Source organism: Tamandua tetradactyla, chromosome 7 (genome assembly GCF_023851605.1).
Source record: "Tamandua tetradactyla isolate mTamTet1 chromosome 7, mTamTet1.pri, whole genome shotgun sequence".
NCBI classification, from domain to species: Eukaryota; Metazoa; Chordata; class Mammalia; order Pilosa; family Myrmecophagidae; genus Tamandua; species Tamandua tetradactyla.
Window position 1 is genome coordinate 43,346,725 of NC_135333.1, and position 22,627 is coordinate 43,369,351.

General features: G+C 53.8%; 1 protein-coding gene across 1 annotated transcript in view; it reads left to right on the forward strand.

The window, feature by feature from the left end:
* The window catches only part of TAFA5 (TAFA chemokine like family member 5), a 126,333-nt gene that overhangs the window by 40,456 nt on the left and 63,250 nt on the right, over positions 1–22,627 (forward strand). Inside the window, exon 2 of the mRNA XM_077167858.1 lies at positions 18,526–18,675. Within this exon, the coding sequence (XP_077023973.1) occupies positions 18,526–18,675 (150 nt within the window). The remainder of the gene's footprint in view (positions 1–18,525; positions 18,676–22,627) is intronic.

Sequence of the window (22,627 nt, forward strand, 5' to 3'; positions counted from 1 at the left end):
CCATTTTGCAATTGCGTTGTTTGTGTTCTTGAGTCACAAGCTCTTTGAATATTTTGCATGCAAGTCCTTTATCAGACACATGGCCTGCAAGTATTTTCTATGGCGTGTGGCTAGTCTTTTCATTATCTTAACAGAGGCTTTTGCAGAGAAGATGTTTTAAATTTTAATAAAGTCCAACTTATATATTTTTAATTTCATAGTGCATTTTGGAGTTGTATCTAAAATGTCACTGCCAAACCCAAGGTCACCTCACCTAGATTTTCTCCTTTGCTATCTAAGTTCCAGAGCTCTGTGCTTTAAATTTAGGTTTATGATCTATTTGGGGTTTAATTTTATCAAAGTTATAAGTGCCATGTCTTTTGTGTATTAATCTCGTAACCTGTAAATCTTGTTCAAACTGCATTTTTTAGTTCGAGGAGGTTTTTTTGTTGATTCTATGGATTTTTTAAATAGAGGATTGTATTTGTGTCCCAGCTGCTAAAACAGATACCATGCGATGAGTTGGCTTAACAATAAGAATTTACTGGCTCACAGTTTTAAGGCTAGAAGTCCAAAACTGAGGCGTCTGCCAGGGGGTGCTTTCCTTCCTAAGCCTGTAGCACTCTGAGGCTGTGTGTTGGCGATCATTGGTCCTTGACTTTTCCATCACATGGCAGTGCAAATGGTGGCATGTTCTCTCTCTTCCATGTTCATTGACCTCCAGCTTCTGACTGTGCCCTGTGGCTTCTCTCTGTGTCCAGTTTCATGTTCTTATGAAGGGCTTCAGCCGTACTGGACCGCGGCCCATCCTGACTCAGTTTGGGCACCTTAACCAGTACCATGCTCAGAACTACCTTGTACAAACGGGTTCCATTCACAGGACCTGGGGGTGCAACCTGGACATGCCGGTGGTGGGAACAGGATTCCATCATCAACAACAGCCTTGCAGAGGTATTTTTTAGGGTTGTTGCTGACTCCTTCACTGCAGATGTCCCCAGTAGTGCCTCTGGGCAGTGACACTGCAAATCTCTTTGCTTCCTACAACCCAAGGCATGAGAGCATTAGTTTTCAGTCACTGTGACTAATGCAAGCACGTGTGTGTGTATATCTAAAGAAAATGGATGAGAAGAGATCAGAGAGTAGTTAAATTCTCCTGCAAGATCAGCCCTTTCTGTACCATCCTGCATATCCCAAGTTTGGGACTTTCCGAGACAGAACTGTTTGCAGTAGCCCTGGATGCATTCCAGGTGACGTCTCCATCATTGCCCCTTGGGATCAGCACGTGCTGGGCAGCCCCTGCTGCACCTGAATGTACCTGGTATGGAGGCAGGCTTATTATTATTATTATCACTTATTTCTATTGTGCCAATATATACATATATGTGCAGACTTCCTATTCAGTGTTGGGCTCTGTCCCCACCAGCCATCACCAAGACTCTTTCAAGACGCTGAATACAAATTCTGTACCCAAAAGGCTACTCCTCATCCTCTCTTGCCCCAACCCCAGATAATCTCTAACCTACTTCCTGTCTCTGAGGGTTTGCTTGTTCTAGGTATTTCATATAGGTGGAATCACACAATATTTGTCTTTTTGTGTGTGGATTACTTTACCCAACAGTAGTTTCCAGGTTCAACCATGGAGTAACATGTGAGATCTTTATTTCTTTTTAAGGCCAAATAATGATCCATTATGTGGATAGACTGCATGTTATTTATCTTTTCCTCTATAGATGGACTCTTGGGTGGTTTTCACTTTTTGGTTATTGTGGATGATCCTGCCATGAGCACTGGTATATAAGTTGTCCATGTCCCTGTTTTCAGTTCTTGGAGTATATACCCAGGATTGGAATTGCCAGGTCATATGCTAATTCTATGTTTAACTTTCCAGGGAACTATGACACTGTTTTCCACATCTGCTGCATCATTTTACTTTCTGACCAGCAGTGTACCAGGGCTCCAATTTCTCTGCACACTCATCAACATTTATTTTCCTTTAAAAAAATGTTTTTAAATTATACCATCCTACTGGGTATGGACATGGTATCTCATTGTGAATTTGAATTGCATTTCTCTACTGCTAATGACACTGAACATTTTTTCATGTGCTTATTGGCCTCTTGTGTATCTTTTTTGGAGATGTCTATTCAGGTCCTTTGCCCGCTTTTTAATTGGGTTGTTTATCTTTTTGTTATTGTGCCACAAGAGTTCTTAATATATTCTGGATATTAAACCCTTATCAGGTATATGAGTTTTAACTATTTTCTCCCATTCTGTGGGATGTCTTTTCATATTCTTGGTGACATCCTTTGATGAACAGAAAGTTTTAACTTCATGGAGTCCATCTTATCTATTATTTCTTTTGTTGCTTGTGCTGTTGATGCCCAATCTAAGAAATCACTGCCAAATCCAAGGTGAAAAGGTCTCCCATTTATTTTTTTTACTTTTAAAGAGATGTATGGCTCATATGTGTATATATTTGATCTGCATTCAGCTGGAATTTTTGTTTGTTTGTTGGTTGGTTCATGGTGTGAGATCAGGGTCCACTTTCATTCTTTTGCCTGTCAGTATCCAGTTTTCCCAGCACCATTTGTTGAAGAATCTGTCGTTCCTCAGTGCATGGAGTTTTCTCTCTTGGTGAAAACCAGCTGGCCTCAGATGTGTGCGTTCACTTCTGTTCTATCAGTTCTGTCCCTCAGTCTGTGGCATGCCTGTCCTTACCCTGCACTTTAGGCTTGGATTACTGTGTCTTTGTAGTAAGTTTCAAAACTGTGGAGTCAAGTCCACCAGTTTGGTATTTTTTCATGAAGATTTTGACTACTCCTTGCCCCTTTTGATCCCATATGTATTTGAGGATCGTCTTTTCCATTTCTGCAAAAACAAGATAAAAAAGCTGCCAGCATTTTGCTAGGGACTGCATGGAATCTGTGAGTCACTTTGGATGGTAATGAAGCATTAGTAATATTAAGACTTCCAATCCACGGACATGAGATGTCTTGCCATGTATTTCTTTAATTTCCTTCAGCACTGTTTTGTAATTTTCAGTACTTCACTTCCTTGATTAAATTTATCCCTAGAAACTTTATTATTTTGGAGGGTTTTGCAAATGGGCTTGTTTTCTTGATTTCCTTTTAGGATTGGCATTGCTGGTGTGTAGAAACACAACTGATTTTCATTTGCTGATCTTGTCCCCTGCAAATTTGCTGAATTAATTTATTGGCATTCATAGCTTTATGTATTCTTGAGGTTTTCTGTATAAAATATGATTATTTCATCTGTGAATATCTGAATAGAGATGTTTTCTTTCTTTTCTTTTCTGATTTGGATGACTTTTACTTCTTTTTCTTACCTAATTGCTTTGGCTAGAACTTGCAGTGCAGTGTTGCATAGCAGTGGCCACAGCAGGCATCTTTGTCTTGCTATAGAACGAGGCTTTTGCACACTCTGATTTTTGGTTAAATGCAGCTGTGAGCAGACAGCATGTGGCACCAGGCTAGGCCAGAGTGGGAGCCTGTCTGCAGTGCTGGGAGTGGAGTGTGTAAGTCAGGGTTCCCTGAAGAAATAGAACCAGGGTTGGTGTGTCTGTGTACACACACGTGATTTAAGGAGTTGTCTCAGTTGACTGTGGGGGTTGGCAAGTCTGAAATGACAGGCTGGCAGGCTGCAAACTCAGGCAGGAGTGACACTGTGGGCTGGAATCAGAATTCCCCCTAACCTGGGAAACCTCCGTGCTTGCTCTGAAGGCCTCCAGCAGAGGGACGAGGCTTCTCCACATTACAGAGGGGACTCTCCTTTGTGTAGAGTCCCCTAATTTTTGGTCCCAACCCCATCCATGAAGTACCTTGCAGCCACCCCGAGGCCTGAGCTTGACCAGACCCATGGACACCATCCTCACCCCGAAGACACGGCAGTTACCCCCATTGCCGCAGCCCTGCTCCTGCTGTGGATAGTCTCATCCTGCCTGCAGGCGAGGCCAAGCAGGGGCTGAAATGCTGAGGGACTTTCCCAGCAGAGGGGGCAGGCAGCAGGGAGAAACTGGCGCTGTGGCTCAGACCCCCCTCTGTCCCACTAGCCTCCTCTCCGGGCTTTTCCCAAACAGGCCCACAAGTGCCCCCTGCCCCTAAGAGGGTTGAGGTGGGCACTGGTTGGAAATAGCCCGAGGACTGCAGCCAAGCAGCCACAGCGGTGCGGCAGCCTGGTGCTGGAGCCGCTGGCTGATGGGCAGGATGGGGGGTCGGTGTGGGCTGACCGCAGCCAGCAAGATGGCTTGCGCCCCATCCTTAGGGGTGAGGAAACTGGCAAATCCTCACATGCTCCCTTGGAATCCGGTGGGAGGTGGATTCCCGTGGGAGGTGGATTCCCTTGCCTTATTGGCCTCATTGCCCAGGCGGGGAAACTGAGGCTCAGAGAGGGAGGCTGCCTCGGCCAGAGTAGAGGCCGGGACACTGACCAGGTGGAGCCTGCTGAACCCGGGAGCCTGAGACTTGGAGGCGGGAGGGTAGAGGGCCAGGAACAGGTACCCCAGAGCCACCTGGGGTGGGGGCCTGGAGAGCACACCCCCCGACAAAGACCTCCCCAGAACAGGCAGCCTGGGCGCCACCCGTTTTATACTCAGAATGGGGATGGTTACATTTCAGGTTCAGGAGCGGAGTGTTATCTTTCTAAGAGAAATAGCCACTGCCGAAAACACTTGTGCTGTGGCCAACATTTCCTGGAAATATCAGAGACGTTTGTGTTTTTGCCAATGTCACGTGGTGCCGGGGTCCCGCAAGGCTGAGTGCTCACGTTAATTAGGAGGGTGGCGCGGATAGGGCTCCCAACCCTGGCTGCCTCGAGCTGCCACATGTTACCTGTTACTGAGCAGCCAGCAGGCGTGAGCCCTGGGGAGCAGGTAGACCGGGGACACCCACAACCCACAGTAGATTTCAGAGTGGATTGCGTACCTGGGCTGCAGACGGCTGCTGGCAACTTAACAGAGAGATGGGGCTCCACTGCAGTGAGGGGGGTGCCAAGGGAGAGTGGCCTGGTGGCCACGCTTATTCTCTGGGGTACCAGGCGGACCCCCTGGGTGGGCTTGGGGGCTCGGCCTGCAGGCCCGGTAAGAGGGACCCATGGCTCTTGTTCCTCAACTCCCTGAGGAGGTTGGAGGCTCCCCTGCTGGGCCCGCAGCTATCTCCCCAGCACTGCCTTGGACCCCAGCGGGGGCCCACGCTGTGCACCTGCTCATGGAAACCTCTTTTCCATCTCATTTTAATATCATTTGCACCATTTCCTGTAAGCCCCGACACCTTCCTGAAAGTAAATCCTTGGGGAGGGGTCTCCAGGCTCAGGGGCACATCTCATTTGTCTAGGGCAGCTTTGGGCATTGTGGTGGGCAGTTGGAAGCGACAGTGCATGATGGGCAGGAACTGGGCCTGCCCCAGGTGCACTGGGTGATGGCCCTTCCGTAAGGGTCTGGCGACCCCACCCCGGCTCCAGGGATGGAGGGACAAGCCCGCCTGGACGCTCTGCCCCCTCGCTTTGGAGGGAAGCTGGGCCTGGGGCTTTTCCCCCATCAGTTCCAGCATCCGGTGCCTGAACTGCTGTGCATGAGGATTGCTCGGCCCCTTGCTCCTTCTTCCCCCATGTTCCTGGCCAGGGGCCTGAAGGAGAGCAGGTGCAAGGTTCCACTGAGTAGGGGCCATGGGCCAGACTCGGCCCTGAGGCTTGATCCTATGCTCACCTTTGACCCAGGATCCCGAGTTCAGCCTCATGCCCACCTGGGGCCCAGAACTGCAAGCTCAGCCCTGTCCTCTGCTTTAACACAGGACCCTGAGCTCTGCCCCATGCTCTCAATTCCTTGGTGGGATGGGCCTGGCCTGAGCGGAGAGAGGCAAGGATCTGGGGCGTGTCCTGGGGACGTGGAATGTGACAGTATGACCTTGGGGGGTGACTGGGAACACCCCCTGCTGTCTCCCCTGGGCTGCGGGGCACAGCTGCGACATCATCCCTCATGGGTCTGCTGGTGGACGAAGCCCTGGCTCCCTGTGAGGCCGGAGGCTGGAGTCCCGAATGCCCTCGGATGGGATGTAGTGGTCCCTCCCCTTTGGATGGGGACTGCCTGCTGGCCTGCTGCACCCCTGCTCCTGCCCAGACCCTTGTGCTGCCCACCCTCACATACATTCCCTCCTGCTTGCGGCTCTGTCCTCAGCTGCACCTGCTCTGCTTACTGCACCATCTCCTCTTCTCCAGATCTCAGGGGGGCCACAGGCCCCCTCCTTCCTCAGTGTCCCCACTTGTGTGGACACCTCTCCTCCAGCAGTTTGCCCACCAGGAGGCATTGTTACCTGAGGCAGGTGGGCATCTTGCCTGCCTTTATCTGTCTGACATGAAGCCTGGCACCTTCCATGGCACAGCTGAGGCCTAGGATATTCCAACGCCCACTAAGGCTGCCTGGTGTCCGGTGATTCCAGGGGCCTCTGTGCGGGAGGGGAGCTGGGGCCCAGGCAGGGCAACTGGAGAGAGCTTGGGGGTACCCCTGAGCCACCCTGTCTGGGGCTCCCTTGAGGGACCCAGTCTTTCCAGGAATCCTGAACATGGCTTGACCCGGGCAGCTTGGCCCTGGAACCGGCTGGTTGAGCTCAGGGCCGGCCCTGGAGGCATGAGAGGCAAGTCTCTCTGTCTCTGAGGCCATCTTGGCTGGTTTAAGGAGGTCAGTGGTGACCCCGAGTAACCCCAGGGCCAGAACCCACTGCATTCATCTCTGCATGGAGCTGGGGTAGGGTGCATTTTCTGGGTGTGGTGTTCCTGCCTCAGTCTTGGTTCTGTGCAGATAGTGGGGGTGCCAGGGACCTGGCGTGTGCATGCAGTGCTGGCACCGAGGAGGCTGCACCCACCTTGCCTGCTGGTCTTCTGGGTGCAGAAGCCTCCCCAGAGCTGCATGGCTGGGGAAGCTCTGTCCCACGTCCCAGCAGGGGACAGGCTCTCTGAGGCTAGGAGAGGGGAGACAGAGGCCTTGCTTTGCAGTACACACGAATGTGCTGGCCACCCCCTGCCATGGTGCTTGCTGACCTGGCACCCCGCTGGGTGTGGGTGGCCACGGAAGGGTTTTTGGGGCCCATATGCTGATGTGGTAGGGGTGGGCAGTGATGGTGTCAGGGTTCACCTTGGGCTGAGAGCTTCATGGCACTCTGGATTTTCTTGGGAAATTGCCCCAGGGCAGGGGCTTCCAGAGTTGGGCCTGCCCTGGTGCCCACTCAGGTATGACAGAGCCCATGGCCTGTGGGCTGGTGCCAGAGCAGATCTGGGTGTCTCTTGCTGTTCCAGCTGAAACCAGGCAGCTGGCCCCAGAGAACAGACCCTGAGTAAGCCTCAGCCACTGGCGTCTGTGCTAAGACAGGCCCAAGCACGCTGCGGGCACCTTCTGAGCTCAGGGGCCAACGAGCAGCAGAGGCCCGGGTAGGCTTGTTTGATCTTGGGGAGCAGACACAGGGTCAGACAGAGCTGGGTTCTTGGGGGTCTCAATCCAGCCCATGCTACGTGGATTCCTCCAGCTCCTTCAGGAACATTCCGAGGGGGTCTTAGTCTACTAGCCATCCTGCTGTCCCCTCCAACAGAAGCAGCTCCCAGCGGTCAGGGAGGTGCAGCCACAGCTGGACAGGCACCCTAGGGAGTGTTCCTGGATCCCCCTGGCCCCGATCCCAAGGATGTCCTTGGGTGGAAGGAAGTGCTTGAAGGCCACTGAAAGTGTCATCTGTGGGTGCTTCCATTGTCCTCGAAGGACAGCTCCACTCGGCGGCCCTCCCTCAGGGAGGGGCTGGGCTTATGGGCAGTCCCTGGAGGCTCCTGGCAGAGGGATTTGCTGAAGCCTCCAGATCGTGGTGCTGCGGCTGGGGGCTCCACAGGGCAGAACCAGGACCCCATCGCCGGGATTGGGAGCCGGCTCAGTCCTCAGGCCTCATGCTTCAGAGGACAGAGTGGCTATGGAAGGCGGGCTGGGATCCACCTAGCCCTCAGCATGCAGGACGGGAAGGGGAGGGAACAGGGACGTGCCCAGAGGTGCCTATGAGCTCCATGTGGAGGGAGCAAGGCCCCTGTAGAGTCCAGAGCCCCTGTGGTACCAGCTCTCTGGTTGTCCTTCATGAGGGAGAGGCCTCTGGGGCCCTGCGGGGAGGCCATTCGACCTCAGCTGCATGTGGGTGGCCTGGGAGCAGAGGGCTCTGCACTAGAACCTGTTGGTGAAAAGCTGCATCCGTCCTGGTGGGCAGCATGCAGGAGTGGGCTGTGTCGGGCCGCCTTGTCTTTAGTGTGTGTCCCCGCTCACCCTCAACCCGAGAGGGGAGGAGGCCAGGCTGGGAGTCAGCACAGCCTGGGCAGTCAGTGGGAGGGTGGGTGGTGCTCACATCTGCCCTTGGGCCTCCCGTACCTGGTGTGGGGGCAGCCAAGTGGACAGTCCTGAGGATATACAGCACAGGACCCTGCGGGGGATACTCATCCCCCTCGAGCACAGTCACATGATCCTGAGGGCCGACCACGCTGGGGTACCCAAGAGGAGGCAGAGGCTGCCGGCAGGTTGTGGACTCCGGCAGCTGCAGAGAGTGTGTACCAGCCCTTCCTACACTTTCACCCCCAGGACTGGGGATGCGTGCATCAGTGGATGGGCAGTGAATGAATGAATGGGCCGAAGGTGAATGAATGAGCAAAGAGCAAATGAACGAGAAGAGTGTGAAGAATGAGCAGTGAGCAAATGGATGAGCGGTGAGCGAAGGCAGTCTGACTCACTCTGGCATAAGAGAGGGTTCCCCGTTCCTGTTCAGCGGGAGCCTGAGGCCACCGTTCCCGTACTCCCCTAACGCGCTGCCTGGTGCTCGCATTCCAGGGCCCAGCTGGAGGGGAGGTGTTTGGCAAAATGCCCTTGAAATGGATGGACAGCTTATTTTGTGTGCACTGGGGGGGACTTGTTCCCCAGCCATGTGTGGGGCAGACACAGATAGGGGCCTCCTTCTCAGAAGACTCTAGAAACTCAGTACCAGGGAGGGCCTCTCGGAGGGCAGGGGGTCTGTGGGGCAGTTGGTGGGAGGAGCTGCAGGGTCCTGGAGCTGCCACCTTTTTCTCGTGCACAGCCTGGTGTTTCTGGAGGCGGCTCAGGAGTTGAGTCTTGTGAGTGCGCTGGGGGACCCCTTCCCTCCCCTCAGCAGGCCCCCTCCTGAGCTCCTCATGCTCCGAGATCCTCGGGAATCTGAGATCAGGGCTCTGATCACCGTGAGCTCCTGTCTTTGGGACTGTGTGATTGTGTTTGCCTTCCCTCGTGGCAATTTATATAGCAAATTATTTTTAATTAACGTGAAGAAGAGCGTATAGGAGGAAGCCACAACTTTAAAACAATGAAACAGCGAGAAGTTATGTGTTCATCCAATCAGGCTGATTTGATTTTCCAAGGGAAGTACACGTGCCTTCATTTACTTCTCTCAACCATGCTGTGATGAGGCAGCACAGGACCACTAATTAGTGTGCTCTGTGGGTGGGTGAGGGTCGGAAGGGCATATAGTAACTGGAGGAAGCTCCAGGCACACAAGCACAGGCCAGGAAAGTTGGTGGCTACTGGAGATTCTGTTTCCATTGCTTTGCCATCCATCCATCCATCAGTTGTCCATCCATCCATCTGTATCCACCCATCATTATCCATCCAGCCAGCCATCCACCCATCCAGCCAGCCATTTCTCATCCATGCATCCACCCATCTATCCATCTGTCCATCCATCCATCCATCCACCGTCCACCCATCCATCCATCCATCCATCCATCCACCGTCCACCCATCCATCCACCATCCATCCATCTATCCCTCCATCCATTTCCACCCATTCATCCATTCTTCCATCCATCCATCTATCCGTCATCCATGTATCCTCTCACTCAACAGCGGTCCACTGTTCCCAGAGCACATGCCCCATGACTGTTCCTGGGGAGGGGAAGGAACTGGTCCAGCGGCGTCTGGTGGGAGTTTGGTTCTCTTTTTTTGTTTTGTGTGTTCCCATATCAAAAGTGACTGTGAGTGTGCGCCGAGGTCAGTAACTGGGGACCCGTTTCTCTAGGAGCAGGGCCAGCACTGTGTGCTTGGGTGGCAAGAGCAGCTGGGGCTGCAGCTCTCACTCATGTTATCCTCTGTCCAAAGTCCCTGCAACCTCAGTTCTAGGTCTGGAGCCATTGTCAGAGCTTTGTAGCCAGCAGGACACTGGGCATACCCTGATGCCTGACTACAGAAGTGGGTGGCCTGGGTGCTGCATGTAGAGGCCAGCTGGGGCCTCCACATGCAGATGTACAGGCAGAGGTGCACCCCAGTGTGGCACCCTCCCCTGGAGTCCCATCAGAGACTGTGGAAGCCTTGGTGGGGAGAGGCTGGTTAGGAAAGGAGGGACAGTCCAGACCTGAAAGACAGGTGGTGCTGCCTGGACAGCAAGGAGGCAGGACTTCCTCATGGTGTCCCAGCCAGGAGGGATGGGGTCCAGAGGGCTGGGTGCTTGGAGAGGGCAGAACCTCCAGAGGAGGGTTCTGGGTTCTGACAAGGGATTGGGGTCTCTGCAGCTTCTCCAAGACTGAGCTTAGACCCTCATGGGCAGGTCAGAAACCTGACCTCAGACCTCTCCCTTGAGAGCCTGGCCTGGGCTTCTCCCAAGGCAGAGTGGACTCTCAGTTGGGGCCTTCTCTTGATGGAGCCCTGCCTGGTGTCCAGAATCTTCCAGAAGTAGCTGCCCCTCTACGGAAAGCATCTTTCTATGCGGACCCTTGTAGGTTCTGAACGTTCCATATTGAATGTTCTTTTCTGGCTGAGGGCTATGAGACTCTGCAGTCAGGAGTGTCCAGAGTAGAGACCATTTCCCAGGTACTGCTTGCATCCATGGTTGGAGCTGATGGCTGTGTGGGAACCAGAGTGCTACCAGGTGCCTGACCACCTGCCATTCACACCCCATGATCAAGTGAGGGCACCCTTCACCCAGGCGGGCTCCCCTCCACCCCAGGCAGTTCCCCTCCACCCCAGGCAGTTCCCCTCCACCCAGGCAGGCTCCCCACCACCCAGGCGGGTTCCCCTCCACCCCAGGCAGTTCCCCTCCACCCCACAGCAGGTGCACCTCCACCACACAGTGTCTCCCTCACACTTGCCGCTGCACATCAGTGCCATGAGGTCCATTTCAGCATTTTCCCCGGGCGCCAGGCCATGGGCAGAAGGAAGGGACTTAGTTGGGGGCAGCGTGGCTTCGTTTGGTTTGTTCCTCGTGGCCTGAGCGCATGCTCTTTACTGGAATTGCTGTCGTTGTTTGTTCTTCTTTCCCGTTGTGTCCCTGACCTGTTCCCATCCAGCTCCCAGAGCTCGGCGCCCCTCCCTCACCAAGAGCTGTCTGGGCTGGAGTCTTTAAACCGAGGCCTCTCTCTGAGCTGGTGAATGTCAGGGTGGCCCTCCCCCCTCTCTCTCAGAGCCGTGCTCCTGCCTGTGGGTCCTCCCTGTTTGCAGAATCTACTCGTGGCCCCAGGACAGGCTGGCAGTGGCGTGTGACCCACGCGCAGGTGGTAAGCTCGTGGCAGCTTTGGGAAGGGGGCTGTGGCCACTAGAGAGGACCCTCAGAACCGGGGCCCAGCCCCTCCTGCTCCAGCCTCCTCCCCTCTCCACCCTTGGTGGAAAGAGTGGAACTCATGGGCACCCGAGGCCAAGATGGGGCAGGCAGGTGGGCTGGCGGGACATGGGGGGCTCTCAGCTGCTGACGGGGTACCAGGGATCCGGCTCAAGGCCGGTTTCTGAAATGTGTTCGCGAGAAGATCTATGACTTTGCCAGAAAACCTATAATTATGTTTCTCAATTACATGAGTGGGAACAGCCTGGCAAAATGTGGACTAAATTACAGGGTAGGTGAGTTAAAAGGCTCGTTCTTTACGATGGAGAATGAAGCCAAGCGTTGTATTTAGAGCCTGGAATGATCATTGATGCAAACACATCTTTGCTCATTTATCTGGAGCGCAGGCCTCTCGCCTCGCCCAGGTCCTACATGAAGTGTCCCCAGGGCAGGATCGCTGAGGGACCAGCAGTCCTGGCTTGCCAGGGACCAGGGGATTCCCAGAGGCAGGACATTTAGGACTTTCAGGATGGAAACAAGGTTCTGGGCAAACCAGGGTAAACTGAAGACCAGCCTGGGCCAGCATCTCAGCTGAGCTGCAGAGCTACCTCCACTTTCTCTTTCTGGTCCTGAGGAGGTGGGGTGGAGGCCATTGGGGTGCAGGGCCATGGTATGTGGGTCCTGGGCTTCCCCCACCATGCAGGCAATGTCAGTGCACCCCCTGGAGACGGAGCACTGCTGGCTGGCTGGCCTTTCTTCCTGGCAGAGGCTTTGGGAAGCGGCAGCACTGGCCGGGCCAAGAGCTGACCGCAGCCTGCAGGGTGGAGGCTCCACGGTTTGGAGCTGCCCGGCCAGTACCATGTCTGAGGCCAGGCGAGGAGGCCCCTTACAGATCCCGGGCTCGCCTGCCTTCCCTGTAGTGACGCCCCGCCGCCTGCTCGGATCATCTTTCCTGGTCTCCGTGACTGTTGGACGCATGCTGGACTTAGCCACCCACCGTCCCTGCTAACTCGCTCACGAGTAGGACCTTGATGGAGGATTTAATGCCAGGGTTTAATAGCAAACTCGATTTTCACGGAGCTCAAATATTGAGGCTGTAAAACTCCTTCTGATCTCAAAGAGTGTTTTCCTGTAGTTTTTGATTAATCCTCATATAAATGTCTGTATGACTGTGGATAAAAATAAATATCAGTTACTTAATTTGTGAGTGCCATGCGAAGCTGCCTGCCATTTGAGGGGTGCTTCTTGTAGCAGCAAAACCTGCCATTCGAGGATGGGGGTTATTGTTGTCCCCCTGGCTGGTAACAGGCATAACCCAAGCCCCTGTCTTGCCACATCTCTTGGCCTCATGGGCTCATTTCACAGTTTATTTGAAGTATTCTGTACAGATTAGTGCCTGTGTGTGTGCATATGAGTGTATACACAAGTGTGGATGTGTGCTTGTGTGGGTGGGTGCCCACGTGGGTGCATGAGTGTGCATATGTGATTATGCTGTGTGGGTGTGTGCATGTGAGTGTGAGATAAGGGAGGCCAGACCCTTGCCCTGCACCGCCCTTGGCCCTGCCACCTGGAGTTGGTGCCACCAGGCAGAGTGAGTTTTCACCAGGCCATTTGCTTGCGTGCTGTCCCTTCCTGACTTGGCAAAAAGAGTCACTTGTTGTCTCCGGCTTTGAAGATAAAGCCAGCAGTGACCTGGAAGACTGGTCACAACCATAGCTGTCTGGGGTGACACTGACCAGGGAGACCCACCTGCAGGGTTGGCCCAGTCTGCACAGAGAACAAGGACCGTACAGGGCCTGACTGGAAAATGCACAGGCGAGAAGCGAGTTTCCATGTCCTTAGAACTTTTCCCACCCAGCCCCCATCTGTTAGGGTAGGTTCTTGGACCTTAGCATTACTGGCTCAGGGTATGGGACATTTTGACGCCTTGATGCAAGCAGAACCTGGCATCACACACAGGAGCCGTCCACACTGACCCTTTCCTGCACTGACCCCACTGTGCACCGACCCCTTCCTGCACTGACCCCACTGTGCGCTGTGCACCGACCCCTTCCTGCACTGACCCCACCGTGCACTGACCCCTTCCTGCACTGACCCCGCAGTGCACCGACCCCTTCCTGCACTGACCCCGCCACCTGTAACACCCCGCCCTACACCGATCCTGCCCTGCTCCAGTCTCGGTTATTCCCTTCAGGCCACCAGGTCAACAGCAGCCTGAGGCCATCCAGGGAGTGGACCCAGGGCAAGAGACCCCACCCAGCCAGGGGATGACCAGAGCCAGGGATCCCAGTGCAGAGAGAGCTGGGAGGGGCCGGGGGCTCATGAGGTAGGGGGGTAACTTGGGCGGTGCCTGGAGGAGAAAGGGGCCTGGGGCCTGGGCAGTCTGCAATGCCAAAAGCAAACCCAGCCAGGAGACTGGGAAAGTGACAAGGAGGGGCATCCAGGCCACTGTGGGAACGCAGGTGTCACCAAGAGGGGGCGCAGCCTCTGGGATTCCTTCCGCCCTGGACGTCCTGCAAGCTTGCAATAAACTAATAAATAAAGGAATGTCCCATTAATATGTTAATAACCTGGGACACATTTCATTAATAGAGTAATAAGCTGGGGGAATTTTCCATTACTAAGTCAATAACCTGAGGCATTTTATTAATAAATTAATAGAGGGGCATTCCATTAATTAGTAAACAGGAGGCCTCTCACTAATAGATCAATAAATTGGGGAATGTTCTGTTTAGAAATGAATAAACTGGGGGGGGCACTTCAATAATAAATTAATAAGCTGTGGAATATTCCATTTGTAGATTAGGAAATGGGGGTGTCATTTTATCAATAAATTACTAAACTGCGGACACTTCCTCTCCCAGGGGACAAGGTGAGAAGGGGCTTTTAGGTTGGACTTGGAGGCTCGCAGTGGGCGGAAGTGAGGACATTACCCATCCCAGACCGAGCTGAGTCTGGGGCATCTCCCTGAGGAGCTGTGAGGCACTTGAGCGCTTGGTGGCTTGGAGCCTGTGCTCCAGAGCAAGTCAGTCTGTGGGGTACTGTCCAAGGCTGCTGCCCTGACGGATGGCAGTGTCCATCTGACAGCACTAAGCCAGGGCCCCATCTGGGTGTGCCTCTTTTACAGCTGGGGACACAGGCTGGGGGCAGGCATCTTACCCCAGGCCTGCAGGTCACGCTGCTGTAACTGTGGAGACTCTGGGAAGGTGTGTGGCTGGTGCAGCAGGGGTGGTGAGTGAGTTAGCCTCAGTGGCCAGGCAGCTGTGGGCACCCTTACTCTCTATCCCCCTTACAGGCAGCCACAGTGGGTGGACAGCCCCTTAGGATCCCAGCCGGAGATGCAGCTGGCCCTGTGGTGCTGGGGAGGCAGCCTTTGGGGCCAAGCGTTCTGCAAGGTGGGAGGTGGCCGTGGCCTGCTTGCACCTGTAGAGCTTAAAGTAGCCACTCACGGCACAGCACAGCCCTGCCTTGCAAAGCAGAGGCTGCCATGCGGAAAGCCCAGCGGCTTGGAGCGCTCCAGCGGGTCTGCTGGGGGACCTGCTCCTCTGTCCGCCCTCCGAGCAGGACACGCCTGTCAGCCACTCGCCACCCTCCGCTATTTCTGTTCATCTACCGGCCATTCACCTGCTGACTGGCCTAGTTTGCCTCCCCCTGAAAGCGGGGTGTCACTTGCATGTGATTTGGTGAGCAGGAGTGAGAACACGCCCTCTGCAGACTGCTGGGAGGCTGTGCTGGCTGCAGGCGGGGGCTTGGCCACAGGTGGAGAGGGTCTCTGTGGGGGTGAAGGCAGCTGGCCTGGGAGAGCCACTGCAGTCCTGGGCCAGGCTGTCCCTGCTCCGGGCCTCGGTTTCCCTCCCTCCAATTACCTCTGGGGCTGACCTCCGCCTCCTTGGCTGTGGGATTGGGCATGCAGGGTGCCGCCGTGACTCACCCACCACCTCCTTCGTGGTTGCCAGACCAGGGCTGAGCAGGCTTCCATCAGGGCTGATTTTGGTGCTTATTAGTGGATGAGCTGAATCCTTTGGGCTTCCCGGTAGCGGAGGCTTCCCTGATGGCTCCTCTCCCCTGAGCTGCTGGTCCCCTGGAGGTTCAAAGACCATGCATCCTCTGTGGGGTTTAGGAGGAAAGTCAGTGATACCTGTGGGTTGTCACGTGCAGAAGAAGTATGCATCTCCTCATGCACTGGGTCACCCATGCCAGGCCAGGACTTCCTGGCCCTCATAAACCCAGACCTGTGCCCCAGGGCATCCACAATGTGGAATACAGGTTGCTGTGTCCACATGGGCAGCTGGGTGTGCACGTGGGCAGTGGTGTGCATCTCGTGTGCATGTTGTATTGTGTACACGTTTCCTGTCCGTGTGTGTATATGTGCACAGGTGCTTCTTGTGTGTGTGCCATGCCTGTGTGTTCACATGTGCACATGTGTTCCTGCCTGTCTTAGTCCTCTCCCTCGAGGTGTGGCCGCCCCGGGACAGCCTGGCAGATGTTCTGCCTCCTTGATGCTGGATGTGCTAGCGGCCGGCTCTCAGGCAGAGAACTTGAAACTCCCTTGGTTTCAGACATAATGGGCTTATGCAATCCAGGCTTCCTTCTCTCCACGCCTGCGTGGGGCAGGGATGCTGGCTCTTCCTCCCTGGGCTGGCACTTCCATTTCCTGGTGTGACGGAGATGGGACTGCATTGAATTTCCTGGCTGCAGGGGCTGGGCTGCCTGATTGCAGCAGGAGCAGAGGAGAGGTCACAGCCTGACCCAAGCACTCACTTTTTCTTATTTCTTTCCTTAAACTTTTTTTTTTGGAAGTAATTGTAAAATCCAGGACAGTTGTAAAAGTAGTACAAAACCCATACCCAGAATTCCAACACACCCACTCCCAGATAGCCAGGCTTGCTGATTTTACTGTATTTCTGCTCTCTGTCTGTCTCTCTCTCCATCCATCCATCCACCCATCCATCCATCTGCCTATTTGTCTTTCAGTCTTCTAAACATTTCAGTGTAGGCTGTGTACATCGTGTTCCTGGAACACTTAATACTGCTGAGCATGTTTCCTAAGAACAAGGAAATTCCCTTACGTGGCCACCTTAAGTGTAGTTACCAAGTTCAAGAAATTAAACATTGACATAAAGTTTACAGTCTATATTCTAATTTTACCCTATGTCCCAATAATGTCCCTTGTGTCTTTTCTCCTCCATTATTAGATCCCATGCAGGAGCATGTATCATATGCAACATTGTGCCTTTAGTTGTTCTTTTTTTTTTGATTGTGGGAACATAATTAGAACATGAACTTTCCCATCACACTCTTTCCCAAACACACCATTCAGTGGGATCGGTCACATCAGTGTTTTCCCCCCATCCCCCACTCATTAACAGAACTTTCTCATCATCCCAAATGGAATCCTGCCCCCCGTCCCCCCATCCCAGTCCCCTCCTTTCTATCTAGAGCATATTAATGGAATCATACAATAATTGTCCCTTTGCATCTGACTGATTTCAGTGAACAAGAGGTCTTCAGGATTAATCAATGCCATTGCATTTATCAGCACTTCATTCCTTCTTATGGCCAAATAATATTCCATCGTTTGAATACACCACATTTTGTTTATTCATTCATCAGTTGATGGATGCTTAGATTGCGCCCACCTTTTGCAATTGTGAATAAGACCACTATAAAAATCAGTGTGCAAATATTTGTTCAAGTCCCTGCTTTCAATTCTTTGGGTATATTACTGGAAGTGGGATTGCTGGGTCATATAGTATTCTATGTTTAACTTTTTGAGGAACAGCCAAATTGTTTTCTCTAGTGACTCACTATAATATATCTGCCCTGTCCCCCCGACAATGCACAAGGATTCCTATTACCTCACATCCTTGCCAACACTTGTTCTTTGCTGTTTTTTATTACTTGTGTGTTTGTGTGTTTTTAATAATAGCAACTCTAATGGGTATGAAGTTGTATTTCATTGTGATTTTGATGTACCATTCCCTAATGGCTAGTGATACTGTGCATCTACTCATAAGCTGATTAGCTGTGTGTATATCTTCTTTGAGAAATGTCTAGTCAAGTCTTTTGCCCATTTAAAAAGAAATATGTTGTTTTTCTTTTTGTTCTTGAGTTGTAGTAGTTCTATATACTCTGTAAGTTAGACCTTTATCAGATATATGATTTCCAAATTTCTTCTCTCATTCTGTGGATTGTCTTTTCACTCTCTTGGTAATGTCCTTTGACACCCAAACATTTTTTTTTTTTAATTTTCATGGAGTCCAGCTTATCCATTTAGCTCTTTTGCTGCTCATGCCTCCAGTTTAAAGTCTAAGAACCCATTGCCTCCTACACTGTCCTGCAGATCATCCCTATGTTTTTCACTATAGTTTCAGCTCTTATATGTAGGTTTTGGGTCCATTTTGGGTTCATTTTGTACCTGGGTTGAGGTAGGGTCCACTTTTGTCCTTCTGCATGGGAATATCCAGTTTCCTGGAACCAATTGTTGCTGCCCACTGAGTGGTCCTGACTCTCTTGTCAAAATGAATTGGCCATAAATGTTTATTTGTGGACTTTATTTCTGGTTTATTTCTGTTGGGCTTTGGATTGGGATGGCACTGAATCTGCAAATCGCCTTGGGTGCTGTAGATGTCTTCCCAATGTTAAGTCTCCCACTCCATGGATGCAGAACATGTCTCCATTTATTTGGGGTGCCTTTTATTTCTTTCAGCAATGCTTACCATTTTCTGCATCCAGGTCCTGTCCACCATGCTTACATGGATTCCCCGATGTTTGCTCCCCACACTCCCTTCTGTGGCGCTGTCCGCAGGCTCCTCGAGCTGCTGCTCTGGGCCTGGCAACGCCTCACCCCACTGGCAGGCGCCGTCCGGACCCCAGGGGCAGGCAGCGGTGGGACGCTGACACAGGGGGTTTGGCCAGACGGCCTGCCTCGAGGCCGCTCAGCCGCCTCTGTTCCTCTCTTCCAGGTCAGCTGGCGGCCGGCACCTGTGAGATTGTGACACTCGACCGGGACAGCAGCCAGCCGCGGAGGACGATCGCACGGCAGACAGCTCGCTGCGCCTGCAGGAAGGGCCAAATCGCGGGCACCACGAGGGCCCGGCCCGCCTGCGTGGACGGTAAGAGCTCAGCCTACAGGCGTGCTGGGGCTCCTGGGTACGGTGTCGCCCTGGACCACTGCCAGACTGGAAGTTTACACTGCAGCCCTTGCACTGCCCCCGGTGTCCAGGCCCAGCTGGACAATCCTGTCCTCCTGGTGGCACGTCCAGCGTGGTTGGTCGCAGGCAGTGAAGGGTATGCCCGGGGTGTGGTCAGTGGCTGAATTGGATGTTGTTTTGGGTGCACAGTGGGTTCTGTCTGTGGACATGTGGCATCTGGGCTGAGCCCTTGTTGGGGTTTGGCACATCTCCCTCCAAGTCTGCTGGCCCCGTGTCTGCTGGTGTGTTGGACAACCAGGTGCCCCACCCGGGCCCGAGGCCCCTGCCCGTGTGACTAAGGACGAGCCTGCTGCACAGGGGTGGGTGGTGACTGCCTGATGAGCTGGGCCACATTTGGGCCCAGCTGTGTTGGTGACCAGAAAAGACAGTTTGTGTGATGTAGCCCCTTTAAGGATTGTCTGAAATAAAGGGTCCCCAGGGGTGTTCAGAGAAGGCGGCCACCCCTTGCCCCACCCTTGTGGCTTCTGAAGTGGGATCTGTTCCTGGTGGGCATGAGAGTGATGGGACTGGCCTCGTTCAGGACCATGATTGACCAGCTGGGGCCCACCTGCCCACTGAAGCTGAGACTGGGAGTCCCTCAAGTTGGCGTGGGAAGATGGGTGGGGACTCTGCACGCCAGGGGGTGCTCAGCCAGTTCTCGGTCAGCACCAGCCCAGGGGTGTCCTTGGAGTTGCACCGGCCCCCAGTCAGTCCCCTAGACCAGAGCAGGTGGGAGCTGGGACAGGGTCTCCTCTGAGCCGTGGACACTTTGGGGTCAGCCTGGGGCTTGCAGACAGGAGCTGGTGCCGGGCTATGGATGAAGGTTGGGTTCTCTGCGTGGTTCCCCACCCCAGAGCTCCCCACAGAGGCAGGGGCAGGGAGGGCGCCTTGGGGGCGGGACACAGTGTCCCCTGCCAGGATGGGGAGTGTAGCCCATGAACCAAGTGACCATGAGTGACCTTGGGCACAAGGGGAGGCCCTGCAGCCTGCATTGGGGCTGGGCTGCGCAGTGGCAACATGGCTGGGCGCAGGCGGAGGGGCCTGCAGTGGCTGGGGGAATGACAGACCTCTGCAGAGGTCAGGAAGGAACAGGTGCCAGGGCCCTGCTGTCAGGGCCTGGGGTCACTGCTGACCTGGAAGCCTCTCAGGGCCTGCTTGGACCTACAAAGAAGCAAGTGCTGTGGCCTCTGGCCCTCAGCCCCCTGGCCTGGCAGCAGCTCCTGGTGCCTCAGCTGGGCCTCAGCCTCCCCCGTGACCGGTGGCCAGAGGGCCGAGTGTATCTAGAGCCTGGGGGTAGGTGGTCACACCAGACCCCAGCTCATCTGTGATCAGAGGTCCATCCCAGGACGGGCCTGCCAGGGTCACCTGGCGCCAGACCATATCCTGGATGTGCTGTTCCTGGAGGCCCCAGGCCCAGAGTTATGAGGTTCAGGCCCTGTCCAGCTCTGGTCCCAGCACCCAACAGCTTGTGGCCTCACCTGCCCAGTTCCTCATGTGCAGAACCCAGCAATACTGGGACCTGCCCCACAGGGGGACAGTGACGATGACGTGAGAATTGGAGGGAAGTGCTGAGCCCAAGGCTGATGCTTCTGGAATGCTCTGTGCATACCCACTAGAAAGCTCAGGGGCAGTGCTGGTCTGTGCGTAAGGATTGAAGTGGCTGCAATCCACACGGGCGAGGATTTCTAGCAAGTGAGAATCTCAGTGTGGGTCAGAAAGGCCTCTGCACTTGTGGGTCAGCCAAGCTTGGAGCCTGGCGGGCAGGGTGATGGGGTCCCTCCATTGTTCCAGAGGCGTGGCCGAGCAGTGAGTCTCCCCCAAGTCAGGAAGCCCTCCTGATGCATTCTCCAGGAAATGGGAGATGGGGGTATATGGACCTTGGGCTCTTGGCATTGGTGTCCCATGGGGCTGAGCTCTTTGCTCAAGCCTGGCCCAGTAGGGCCTGGAGCCTGAGTGCTGTGGAGGAAGCATTCCCAAAAGCCCCTCAGGGCTCTGACCACCCCCAGCCCCCATCAGCACCCTTCTGCAGCCTGCGCCACCGTAGCCCTCCCGCCCTTCCACTGCTGTGCTTGGGGGCTCCTCACCGCAGCCTTCGGGGGCATTCAAGGCATGGGGTGAATGCAAGGCTGAGCTTGCGGAGTCGGGGGCCTGGGGGCGAATGGCACGGTCGGAGGGCTTTCCAGCTTGTCGACGAATTGAAACAGTGACACACATGTCCCGTGGACCTTTTGGTATGTAAAAAGCCTGTTGTCTGTCCTTATTAAAAGCATCTATCAATTCCCATCCCCTGATTAAATATCGTGTATGTAATCACTTCCAGGCTGCCGCATTGATTGTGGAACTCCATTCTGCCGGGCCTAATGCCTGGGTACATTTGGGCCAAAGGGGCAGCCACCTTGATTCCCAGCCAGCTGGATTAATTCTATGCTCCTCCCCCATCCCCCAGCTCTCTGTAATTGTAACAGAACCTGCAGGACCGCCAACACGCCTTCTTGGGTGACATTGATTGATTCCTCCCAAGAGGGGGGCGGGCACCCACTCCGGCTGGGAGCTCACAGCCAGCGCCTGCTTCCTCTCTCTCCATTAACTCCCCATGCCCATGGGAAGAGTTGGGTAAAAATTGATTACTAATTGACTCTGGGGCTCCCCGTCTGAACCTGCTCCCTCCCCTTTGCCTGTGAGCCTCCTTGCGCCTCAGGAGCCGGGTCCCAGGGACCCAAATTCAAACACCACCATTTTCATGGGAGGCCAAACAAATTAGTGAGCCTGCGTTTTTGCACAGTGGGCATTTTCTGGGCTGCCATCTAATTTAATTTTTGCTTTTCTATTTTCTTGCTCTGTGTGCATAATCAGTTTGCTCACGTGTGAATTGTATCTGCTAAAGAGAAGACTCTTGTGCCGTGGTTGTTGGGCTGGAATTTACTGTGAGCAGAGTTTAAATTGGGGTGTTTCTGCTGACCTTGTGTTTGGTGAATATGGAAACTTCAAATACTAGAGCTGACCTGTCTGTGTCTTGTTTGTTTTATTAGTAACTGTTTTATTTTATTTTTTTAATTTTTCATTCATTTGTTCACCCATTTAAATAAGGTTGATTCATGGATCCAGGAAAGGTATAGGTGAGGGTAGACTGACACCTAAAGTACATAACATGAAGTGCTGCGTGGGTCATGGGGCTGAGATTGTAGGGTGGGACCTGGGGGACCTCAGAGTTCAGCTTCCTGCTCCCACCCAGGACATTGGTAAGACTGCATCAGTGAGGAGGAAAATGGGTAGAGTATTGAGGGATGAAGAGGAGCTCACCAGAGAAAGTTATCTTCATGAAAGAAGGCACTGGGAGTGAGAAGGGAACTTTGGTGCTTCAGTGCCCTGGTCTTTTTCTCGAGCCCAAAATGTTTCTAGTGAACTGCTCCCTAGAAGGGGATGTGCACATCCACCAGGATGGGAGGTTCTGAAGCCCCAGGCACTTGGTCCGGAGTTGAGCGCCCTTCCAAATAGCAGCAACAAAAACTTACCTTAGGAAAACCTCAGTCTAGAAAAGTAGGGGCCCTAGATGGGAGAAAGGGGGTTCTGGGGATGTGCTCAGGTCACATACAAGGATCCAGGAAATAAGTTGCCCACTCAGGGCAGGGTGTGTGACTGAGATAGTGAGGGGGACAGGGCACCCAGCTGGCATCGAGAAAGAGCTCAGCATTGCAGAGAAGCTGCTTCGGACTCTGCCCCTGGCAGCTAATGCAGAGCCAAGCTTAGCACTGCTGGCACAGGGGCCAGAGGGAAAATGCCTTTTTCCTCAGGAAGGCTGAGCAGAGGTCTGTCCCCATGACATGCTGGTGCTGGAGACCTGGGCCGGGACGGGGCGAAGGTGCTCCTCCTGGGG